The following is a 12,893-nucleotide window of genomic DNA, read 5'->3' as shown; positions in this document are numbered from 1 at the left end:
CTATCTCGACATAAGCAACTTTTTCTTTTTTATGGTACTTACTCGATCTGGATTTTTCAGCTTCAGGCGCTCGACCTGTCATACCTTATCTACTAGATGAGCCATGTCCCTAAGTTACTGGGTGTCTAATTTTTTCGTGATAGAATAATCTAGGCCAGCAACAGCCATTTCGACTAGCTCATGCTCAGGGACTTGTGTAAAGCATCTTGCTTTGAGAAGTCTAATCCTGTTCAGATAATCTTTTATCTACTCAGGCATTTTACGCCTAACGATGGTCAACTCCTTAAGGCTAATTTTTGATTGGCCCATATAGAACTGATCGTGGAACACTCTCTCTAATTGATTCCAAGTATGTATGGAATTATGGGGATGTGCGGTGAACCATGTAAAAGCGTTTTTTGTTAGAGAATTTGAAAAATATTTCATTTTCAATTTTTCATTATTGGCTATATCCTCTGCCTCAACCTGATATCTAGCCACATGTTTGACTGTCGACTCATTAGTTTCACCAGAAAAGTTAGTGAATTTGGGAACTTTCCATCCCCTAGGGAGTTCAGTTTGTTGAGCATATTCTGACAATATGGATATATAAGTAGGCCTATGAAGGCCAATATTAAGGCCAATATTGAGGCCATTTTGGGCCAAAATCTTCTCGACCACGTTTGTTATATTATATTATCCTGCAAGATTGTTCTGTTGGATATTTCTAAGTACCTGGTGAAATTCTGGTATTAGATATGAGATGTCGAAGGTAATGTCACGACACTAATATCTGAGTTATGCAAACAGGATAAAGATAAAGAATAGTAATGCAAGAGACACAAGCAATTGTTAACCCAGTTCGGTCAAACTCACCTACATCTGGGGGCTACCAAGCCAGGAAGAAAATTCACTAAAATAGAATCAGTTCAAAGACTCTCCGTACACTTCAACAAGTTACAGTCTTTCTCACCTAATCTCTACCCGTGCAATTTCTACCTAAGCATTCTTAGATATGAGAACCCACTCACTTCCCTACAATCACACCTGTGATCTTAAACAACAATCCCTTGAGAAAAGAAAACACTTTTCAATAACACGCTCTTGATTTTACTTCACAGTTTCAATCAAGAAGGCACACTCTTGATCTTGCTTCACAACTTTGATCAAGAAGACACACACTTGATCTTGCTTCACAGCTTTGATCAAGTAGACACACACTCTTGCTTAACAGCTTTAGGGTGACAAATTACAACCACAAATCAGTCCAATTCAATCATCAAAAGATGACTTGAATGGCTTACAAGTCTCACGACTAAAGAGACACAAACCCTAGCTCTCTCTCTATATTTCGCTCAGTATTGGTTGTGTGTTCAAACAGGTTTTCTAAGTCCCTTTTTATAGAAGCATCCAGCTGGGCTTGGACATCTTGAAAACCCTAAATCTATTTTCCAATCAAATCTTTTTATAACAGCTGGTTAGATCTCCTTGGAAAATAAGTAAATATGGTTGTAATCCATGATTGAATGCGCCAGCTAATCAGATCTTCAATCATACAAAGATTGTCATTAATTGTGCAATCACAAAACACCAGACATTCACACTGAATATTCTATGTACAGGATGTCATGACATCGGGTCTGACATCCTGAAAAAATCCTGCATAATCCAATAATTCCTTTTATAACTCCCAGCAGGTACAACCATATCAGATGCCATGACCTTGTGTATTTCATCTGAAACAATCCTGCATGAACATGTCTTTCATTTAAGCTCCAGCAGGTACATCCAATATCAGAAGCCATGGCATTGTATGTGACATTCTGAAACAATCCTGCATGAACATGTTCTTGAACTCCAGCAGGAACATAGGATATCTCATGTTAAGACATCACACATAACATCTTGTGAACATTCTTTGTTTTACCAAAATTGCTGCCAACACTTAGAATCAACACCTGGTCACATCCTAGTTTTTGGGTACATAAACTATCTCAGGCCCATTTTGGACTTGGTTCCTCTCGACCATCTCTGGAAGAGGTTGCTTGAATGGAACCTGGTTAACCACTAGAGGCACCACTAGCACAGGCGGCGCCCCAAAAAAGTCTGCAATCCTGCCCATTTGATGGGCTAACTGCTGGTTACTTTGGGTGGTATTTTGAATCAAAAGGTTAAACATCGTGCCTATTGCTGTGTCAACATATTTACCATTTCAAGATTACTTTCATCCATTTGATGCCTCAAGGTTGCTAAATAATTAGTAGTAAACATAAGCATAAGCAATATCGAAATCCCCCATGTGGTTGCTGATTCCGACCAAGATCGCTTACGGCATACCTTGACGCCAGATATGGATTAAAAGGTGACGCTATTGTTCCATCATTATCTTGAAATGTAGAACCATGGGTGTGTAAACCCGCCATCATGGAAGTTTTCATGCCATAAGGGTAGTCCATAGTCACTAAAGGTATAGTAAAACTTGGGAAATATGTGGGGTTATTTTCCCTAATAACTGTCGCAATTGGCCAGAGGGATACTGGTATGCTTGTTACTTGTGTCAAAGTAGCCACCACCCATGGCATCGACACCGGATGTAAAATAAGGCATGCAACTCCGATGGTATTCATCCTCGCTTTCGTATTAACGGTTATGGTAACTAGAGGTTATGAATATGGAGTGTCATTTCGACCTAGAGACGTGTTCTTTGGGTTAGCCATTGGTACTAAAATCTTGTCACTCCTTAAACGAGTGTGATCGCGGGCATTAAAAATTTTCCCACTCTTCAAACGCATACGTTAATGTACATTGAAAATGGTAATAACAGAGTAAACACTATGAGGGTCTTTTACAAATAAAAACAAATTTCCAAAAATAAAGTTCAAGAAAAACAAGTTTTAAAGAAAAAACAAAATTTCACAAAAACATGTGAGTCCCACTGGGCTTGACAATTTGTTCACAGGTGTTTTTAGCGAATAATCACAAGTTTGAAAGTCTTTGAGATTAACTAGAAAAATATAGAGATCGGTTTTGTGTGAAAAATGTGACTCTAACGTATGCGCAAGACGTAAGCAAAATTTTCGGATTGTAGACAGTGCGTGAATAGAATTTAAAGAAAATGACGTTTGAATTGAAGTAAAAAGAACTTGAAATAAACAACATTAAATAAGAATGCACTAAACGATAAGAAAAGTAAAGTTGTTTCAATTAAATAAACATAAAGGTATAGAAATAAAGAGGGACACAGACTCACACAATTCCACACAAACTATTTCGCTCTCTAGCTTGGGTAGTCCAATTCTATAGAGATTTTTTTGTGAAAACTTGCAAACCTTTTGGTATAACACATGAGTCTTCTATAAATACTACCTAGGAATAATTATCTTCGACAATTCTGACGCTATAGACACTGACACATCACTTGAATGCATGCAACTCCTTACTCCATGTTTTGCCACGTTGTTATGGCTTTGAAAACTGCTGAAGCCATTATCCCATGTTCTCTAACTCCTTAAAGGCTAGCAACAGTTCCATTGATAAATATAATTACTGAGTGCGTAAAGCTCTCTTCATCTCTGGTTTCCTCAATCTTCTAAGTATCCAAAATCTGTCGGAGAGTCTTCTCTTGACACAATGTCGAATACCCTCATAGGTCTACTCTTGAGACTCTTTCAACTCATTTTTAAATATATCTCTTTGAGGTTTCCCAAACTAACATCTTAAGATGCCATTCGAGAGCATCTGGTCGACATGCCATCATTGTCGAACCATGTTTATCATTTGTTACACTTAGAATTTCACCATATGCAAACATTGACTTGATTTTCCTCTTAGACAGAAAATCCCAGGTCAACACATGGCCCAATATCATGTGCCATAGTTATGTCTTTGAAACAGGTTTTGTGGAGGCAAAATCTGCTGATCCACTTACAACCTCAACCTCAAGGGTATATAAGCCTTGTTTCTTCAAGCCTCTCAAGACTTCCGTCGAATCCTTCATGACTCTTAGCTTACCTTGATATCCCTTGAACATATATCCTTTCTTGTCGAATTCATTAAGAGAAATCAAATTTCTCTTAAGGCCAGGTACATACCTGACATCAGTCAATAACCTTATTGACTCATCATAGAGCTTGAATCTCACATATCCAATTCCTGGAATTTTGCAGGTTTTGTTGTTTCCCAGCAGCACTGATCCACCATCTTGATCACATAATTCCTAAAACACATCTTTTTTTGGAGTCATGTGCCAAGTGAAACCTGAATTCATGATCCATTCCTTGCAAGAATTGATGCTCGAGACTACCAGGAGATCAGATGGTTCAAAGTTATATTGAACAATGGTTTTGTTTCCATTATCCTTACCTTCATGATTATTCAGGCGTTCAGGGTACACATTTCTTATGTGACCCTCCTTCTTTCATTGGTAACACCTAATTCCAAGAGTATCACCACCATAAGACTTTTGCTGACCTTTACCCTTCTTCTTCTCAAACCTGCCATCTTTCTTAAAGAATTTCCCTTTAACATACAAACCTTCACCAAGAGACGATGTCTTATGCTCCTTTCCTTTGTTCAAATCCTTAGAGTACAAGGTTGACTGGACTTCTTCAAAGGTTAGGGAATCTCTTCCATACAAGATAGTTTCTTTGAAATGAGCATGAGACTTAGGTAAAGAACACAACAATAACAACACTTAATCTTCATCATCGATACTAACCTCGATATTATCCAGATCAAGAATCAGCTTATTGAACGTATCCAACTGATATGTCAAGACTCTACCTTCACTCATCTTGAATGAATACAAAGCCTGCTTCAGGTACAGACGATTTACAAGGGATTTTGTCATGTACAACCCTTCGAGTTTTCTCTACACACCCGTTGTCTTCTTCTCTTTCACGACCTGTCGGAGAACCTTATAACCAAGGCTCGGTATGATGAAACTATGGGCTTTCTCGATCATCGTCGTCTTCTCTTTCTCCGTTAGGGAAACATCCATCTTCTCTGATCCTTTCAACGCTTATATCAAACCCCGCTGAACCGGTAAGGCTTGCATCTTCAAGCACCACAAACTGAAATCATCAACACCGATGAATTTCTCAATCTCATACTTCGTTGACGACATCTTGTCCACATTCACCACACTAATTTGTTATGATAAATGCCGCACCAGGAACGAATACAACTATGAGAAATATTGAATTTTTTGAACAAACACAAGAAACCTTTTTAGGTTTACGAAAGAGAGAGAAAAAGGAGAGAAGAAGAACAATAATTGGTTAAAACCTTTTTTCTATTCACTTTTTCAATTAGGGCAAAATGTTACAAGTGAATAACAACAATCAACACTTAACCCTCTCTCAACAACTTGAAAGAGCATCCTATTTATACACTACAAGCTAACTTAAACACTAAGCTAACTTAACCAACAAGATAACTTATACAACTGCATGCTAGAACTTGCTTCGATTATAACACACACATATTCGACTCCTGCATGCTTGAACATACTTCGACTACAACATGCACAAACCTTATCAAAACATGAAAATATCATTGTCGAGATTAAAGTTCGATCCAAAATACCACATACTCCATGATTTTTTTTTTTAATTTGTACTCACTTATCATACTTTTTTTTATACATTGTTTCTATCAAATCACTTTATGTAAATATTTGAGAAGATATAGAAACTAATCTATAAAAATGATATATTGATATGATTCAATGTATGTGTGCAAAGTTTTATATTAGTATAATAATTAATCTAAAAAGATATGTGAGATATGAAATAGTTTTTTAAAAATTTAATTAATCTTCAACTTAAACAAAAATAGATGGGCCAAAATATAATTTTGTTTTAATAGAAAGGCAAAAATACATTAAGCATATTTCGCTATATATTCTATTTATATGGAGTATTATCCATCATTCACATTTCTTGGTATCAAGCTCCGTTAATATAGTACTTGCAGTTTGTGTTTCATAAAGACCAAAAATGTATTCATAATTCTTGCATTCCTTAATTATGAGTATTTTTTATTTAAAAAAAATATTCTTATATATAAACCTTATTTAAAATATTACATATATTTTATTTAAATATGAATCTAATTAATATATCTATACAGACAAAATAATTGATTAATAGTTATAAGTAAAATGTACACGTTAATCACACAATTAATTTTATTATTTCACATGATATATATTTTTATTTTTTTTATCACAATTCTCTGATTTTTAGAGGAGAAAGGCTTTAGAAATATAAGTAAAGTTTTGTTAAAAATTGTTTGTCATAATACTTTTATATAGAGAGGTTATAAATACTTGCTATGCATTCAATAGGTAAGTTTTTTTCAACATCTAAATAAATATTATATGTCGTAATTTTTGATAGAATACATGTAAAAAAAGTTTTAATATATAATTATTAATCATTATTATATAAAACAATAATGAATTGATTAGGAATTAAAATCTGTAATATTAAAATCTGATTTAATGGCAAATCTTTTTGGGAGAAAATACTTTATTCAATTCTTCCTAAAATCATAACTTTTCCTCTTCCATATTTCAAGGTTTTTTTTTATATAAACGTTTCAAAGTTTATAACCCTTTTAGCTTGTATATTTGTTTTTCAACTTTAGGTAAATGTTTTCGTTATATAATTTTTTTTTCTTCATTTCTTCCATTGATTAGGTCTTTCTTTTGAGGTTTTGTTTAATTTCGAATTTTACTGTTACTTAATTTTCAGATGAAGATGAAAAGATCAAGTTCTGTGTCTAGTGATGAAGATAACTATGAGATGAAAATGAATGAAATCCTCGTTCAAGAATTAAAGCACAAGTGCAATATTTGTGGCAAAGCATATAGCAACGGAAAAGCATTGGGTGGTCACCGAAGATCTCACTTTATTAAGAAGAAAGTTAATCATCATTCACAAAAGGTGAAAACTCCTCTCTCAATTCAAGTTAGTAATAATAGAGCTAATTGTTTCTTTGATAATGATAAGTATGGTGAAGAAGAAATTGATGAGAAAAAAAAATTTAGTTGTTATATTTGCGATAGGAAGTTTTGGACAAACAATGCTTTGTATGGTCATATGAGATCTCATCCCGATAGGGTTTTTAAAGGAGTTAGTCCGCCTTCTACAAATAATTCTAATTCATCTGTTCGACAAAACAAAGAAGATGAGGATGAACAAGGTGACGATGATTGCTCTTTGCCGAGATGGCAAAAGAGAGATAAAAGAGGTAGAAAATGTATTGGCAGGGCCGAGGCGGCTGTCAATCTTCTACTTCTTCGATCTGATAAGTACTATTCTATTTTATCCAGTGATGAGTCAAAAACTCCTGAATTCTTAGTTTCTTGTCATAAAGAAGAATTGAAAAAGCCTGAGATGAAAAAGATTAAAATCTTTATAGGATCTTCATCGAAGATTGGAAACAAAAATAATGAGAATGATAATGAGATAGTTGAATCTGACGATTCGAAGTTAAAGAAAGGCAAAAGTTTATCTCGATCCTATGTTGACGAAGAGAAAGAAAGTAACCATTATGAAGAACAACATATATTGGATTTTGATTTGAATGAGCCATATGTTATGGAGGATTAAGAAAATTATTAAGAAAATTGTTAAGATGAATAATATCTATGTTTTCTTTTGGTATTCAACAGATGAATGTTGATTTTTGGACTGATTCAGCATGCTTGCTTTTCCTGCATTTTTTTTAATTTGAAAATTATATATTTGTTTGTTTCTTTTTCAAGTATTTAATTTAATCACTTTTTGAATCCTTTTATTAATTTCTTAGTTTCTGTATGCTATTTAACCTTGTATTTGGTATGTTCTTAAGTCTTTTGCAGAAAACCCTAGACTAATAAAATCATGGAATTACATATTGTTTATGATCTCAACCTTAAATTATGTATTTTTAGATAGGAGGATCCACATTAATTATTGTTGTATCCCAGTTATATATATATATATATATATATATATATATATATATATATATATATATATATATATATATATATATATATATATATATATATTGTATAAAGTTTCATAATATTAAGAGCTCATTCTTAAAATATAAAATTTTATTCTTATTGGAATTAAATGACATTTTTCAAATAAGTTAGGCTAATTTTAAACTTTTATTTTTTATAAGGTTGTTTGCAGCATTTGATTTTGAAAAATATGATATGGTGAGGAGATAATACTGTTTAACATTAGTAGCTTTCCATTGTGAAGTCCATAATATTTTTATAATGATTCGTAGAGTTGTGAGTATGGTGAAGTATAAGATGAATTCTTTATTGCAAAAGTAGCCATATCCAGTATTAGAAATAGAAGTACTTTAATCAATGGAAACTTTCAGATTAAGTGACTTAGAATTTTGTTATTAGTTCAGTAGTGGTCATTCATGTAAGTATCAAAAGACTTGGCACTGTCTAGTTGAGAAGTTAATTGATGGAGTGGAGGAATTGGTATTGGCTTATTGGAGATGAAGCTGGTTTGGTGAGACGAGGATGCAGTAGATTAGGGAAGTCAAGACACATAAAGTGAAACTCCTCAACAAATGAGAGATGTCACAAGATTTAGGGGTGAATCACACTCCAAAATGCTTGAAATGAAATTCATTTCACAAATTAATATGAAAAAGGAAAGGATAAGGGCCTGTTTGAAACACTTTCCAATTTTAGTTCTTAAAATTTTAAAAAACTATTTTTAAGAAGAAAATTAACAAAAAATTTGTTTGATAAAGTAATTTTTAAAAACTGTTTTAAAAATATGAAAATGAAAAAACTTGTTTGATAATCTAATCTTTTAAAATCACATTAATGTTATTAATGAAAATTATAAATTTTTTTATGTTTTTTCTTCAAATTTTATAATACTAAAAACCAAAAAGTGAGAAGCAAAACACAATTAAACTGTTTCACTTTTTTACTTTTAAAAACTGAAAATAGAAAAGAGTTTTTAAAAACACTTTTGCAAAACATTATATTCAAACAAATTTTTAAATTTTAAATTTTCAAAAACTAAAAAAGAGTTTTTAAGATGCATTTCAAACAGGCCCTAAATCTCCAACTCATCAAGGTATTTATAGAAAAGGTTTGAAACTAAAAAGGCATCTTTAAATGCTTTTTATTTATTTTAAAATGAAGATTTTTAAATATTAATTTTGATCTAATAATGGTCTCCTCAAACGATGTAAACTGATCATAACTAAACACTCGAACACCATTTATCTCTTAAATACACAAGAGAGTGAATGCCACATATCAACAAATGGGTATCTAAAATGAGTCATGCAGATAGCACACGATTTTCCAAAATTTCATATCATATCCAACAAATACTTGATTCTCAACAAACATCCCACATCCTTGATTTTATATGACACTCTTCACCAAAATAGATCTACTAGACTAGACAACTATTTAACAAGGTTTCATGTTAACAAAAAAAATCTTCTTCTATCGTACACATCCTCGACTCTTACTAAGAATCAACTACTTGACGAGTAGCTATTTTGGACCGGGCCTAATCCCTATCAAATTATCGGTAAGGTTCAACCAAAAGACCCAAATGCTAGGGATGACTCTATCCAATATTAACGTGTAAAGAATAAACAAATATCATCTAACAAATAAATACCCTTTGATATCCACCACACAATGATACAATTTGTACAATCTTTATTACAATATGAAACAAATTGTTCTGATTGGCCAGAACGACCCAGGAGGGAAAATTCCCAAATCCTAAGTCTCACCGAACATAGTAAAAATAGATTAAACCTCGATCCACAACAATCAAATGAAGGATAAGATAATTGGAGTCATCCAAGTAATCTCACGGCTTGCTGCGTTTTACGAGATTCCTTCTTAAATCAATAACAACAAAGCCCCTATATAAAAGAGAGAAAGGTGCGCGATTTGAAGGTAGCCATTTTCTCATTCAAAATTTCCTCCTTATTCAAATATTAATTTGGACGTTGGAATGCTAACCTTACAAGTTAGATCCATCCACCCCATCAGAAACAAGCTCTGCCGTAACGCCATATTCACCGCACACCGTTCAGATCTACATCTTATTCTCGCACAAAACATTGGTGTTGTAACACTCCAAATGATATGCATTTAAAATCATACTATTCAAAGTAATATAACACGGTATTGAGTAAAATCAAAAGAAACTAAGTGACATATGATAAAAGTATGACACTGGATCCATAATATAGTACATACTTAGGGTAGTTGTCTGATACAAAACCTTGAGTTGAACTACCTCAAATATTAAACATGGAGTGAGATACAACCATCTCAATGTAGTCCTAACTAAACCACAAGTTTGCTCGACCAAAGGGTTCTCTATTACTATCCTCATTTCACTATCACTACACTCACATGCTTGATAAGTAAAACAAAAGAAAACAAAGCATATTCGACTTCACACAATACGTGAAAACTGATACTCTATTTTCACAAGCCATGTAGAACTCATGAGGGGGTTAACATAATGAACGATCATAACAAACTACTAATATTTCCCACTAAGGAGATGTATTGCGGGATTACCTTCCCCTTTTTGCCTGGATCATGTCCACTAAGGCAAGGTATTATGGGTTTAACTTCTCCCTTTACTTGGGTCTTATCCTCCTAATATTGATCTACATTCACAACAAGCCATATGGTCTCAATCATTCATTAAACCCAATACACTTGATTATAACTGGAATCGATACTTACCAAAATTGAAGTTCCATTACACTTCTACTAAATGTTCCTTACCATGGAATTCCCACTCAACTCTTAGGGTTTTCTCACTTCGTATTTTTCCTCTTTGAGTTAACTAGGAACTTAGCATGCTATAAGTAAGCTCCACTCAAGTTGTAGTTGAACAACATGCTAAATCCTAACTATTTCTCAGTAAAACATCCTACACAAACAGGGTAAAGAATCAAAACATCAATTACACATGTTATGGTTTCCAAGAAAGGACAAAAGAATGGGTCATAGGTTTGCTACGACCACCCGTAGTGGCTGCTAGACCCATAGTCGAGCATATAGCCCTCCCACAACATTTTTCAGGGGCTTGCTACGGCCACCTATAGTGGCTTCTACGAACCATACATGTGTCCATGTCCCATTCCCATACACAAGTCAAGGTCTAACTACGACCACTTGTAATGGGTGTTACGGCCTGTAGTCGTGCCCATAATCTTTATTTTCACAATTTTGTGACATTTACCTACAAAACATCTCAAATTCCATTCCAGAAACTCAATGGAAATATGTTCAATCAAAAGAAAAAGGCCAAAGATCATGTCCACATGAACATGCATCAGTTCTTTTGTAGATAATCATGACCGTTCAAACAATTAACATATTATGAAGAATAATAAAGTAACTCATTATTCTCTCCAAATTTAACCTAATGAATCATGTTTCAGCATAAGGTAAAGACGAGAAAAACGAATCGAACAGAACATGCAATTTCAAGCATACAAAGTATTCACGCCCAAGAACAAACACATGATGAACTCAATCAAGACAAACACATTTTCATGAAATTCAACCCCATCCATCATGCATTTGATCCTAATAGATCTAAACCCAATCAATACCTAATAGAAGCCAACTTTTTCTTAAGAAACCTAGATTTATAAGAATGAATGGAGATGATGATTATGAATATTCCACTTTTCAAGCTTCTCTTTCAAGATTTTCAACTTGTTTATACTTCAATTTTCTCAAGGTTTCAAAATGAACTTGCTTTGATTAACAAATTCTATTATTTCCTCCCTCTAACTCACATCTCTCTCTCTCTCTAGTTATGAATTTGAAGTAAGAAGGAATGGAAGAACATGATTGTTTCCTTCACAATTTGATTTAAATACTTCTCATTGGAAAAGACCAATCTACCATTTCTTTAATAAGCTAATTGATAACCAATGCCATGGTTTCTATTTATGTATGCTAATCCAAGTCATCATGAGATTAACATTCTTGATCTCACTTAATTAATCACTTCATAATTTCACTATTTAATTGACACTAAGCATAACTAGGAGAGTGTGGATATTACACCCCCCTTAAATTGAAATTCATCCTCGAATTTAGAGATTACCTAAAAAGGTGAGGATAATTTACTCGCATTTCTGATGCTAGCTCCCAAGTGGCTTCGCCCAGATGAGATGCTTCTCACAACACCTTCACGAGGGGTATTTCCTTATTCCTTAGTGTATTGATGGTATAATCCACAGAGCGGATATGTATAGGTTGAAAGGAGATATCAACTCTAACTTCAACCGTATCGGGGATGATAGGTTAAAAATAATGTGGTATATACTTCCTGAGTTGAGATATGTGGAACACATCATGAAGTCTGAATAACAAAGGTGGTATTGCCAACTGATATGTCACTTCACATATCCTACTTATGATGTGATACAAACCAATATATCCCAGAATAAACTTCTTTGTCTTGAACGATCCCTTTATTCCTAGCTTCCAGGGTAACTTTCAAGAACACATTATCTCCCTCTTCAATATATAAATGCATTATACACCGACCCGCACAACTTTTTGGATGGCCTTGAGCCTTCTTCATCTTCTCTTGGATTATGTTTATCTTTTTCGTGGTTTCAGGGATTATCTTCGGTCCAAGAATCTATTTATCACCAACTTCCACCAAACACAATAACATCCTGCATTTCCTTCCATACAAGGATTCATACGGTGCCATTCAGATGCTTGAATGATAACTATTGGTATATGAATATTTAACTAAAGGTAACTGGTATTTCCAATTTCATCCACCTTCCAAGATACACGCCCATAACATATCCTCGATGGTTTAAATCGTTCTTTCCACCTGATTAAGGATGATTTT

General features: G+C 33.7%; 1 protein-coding gene across 1 annotated transcript; it reads left to right on the top strand.

Annotated features, from left to right (window-relative positions):
• The first annotated feature begins 6,743 nt into the window (after window positions 1-6,743).
• Window positions 6,744-7,598, top strand: LOC127096246 (uncharacterized). The gene has a single exon (XM_051034843.1). It carries the CDS (start codon window positions 6,744-6,746, stop codon window positions 7,596-7,598), a length of 855 nt encoding a protein of 284 aa, XP_050890800.1.
• Window positions 7,599-12,893: the final 5,295 nt, after the last annotated feature.

This window comes from Lathyrus oleraceus, chromosome 1 (genome assembly GCF_024323335.1).
Source record: "Lathyrus oleraceus cultivar Zhongwan6 chromosome 1, CAAS_Psat_ZW6_1.0, whole genome shotgun sequence".
Lineage (NCBI taxonomy): Eukaryota > Viridiplantae > Streptophyta > Magnoliopsida > Fabales > Fabaceae > Lathyrus > Lathyrus oleraceus.
This window is presented reverse-complemented; position numbering and strand designations above follow the sequence as displayed.

Excerpts from the sequence above, each read along its gene's own strand:
- LOC127096246 (XM_051034843.1), top strand. The coding sequence starts at position 6,744 with ATGAAAAGATCAAGTTCTGTGTCTAGTGATGAAGATAACTATGAGATG.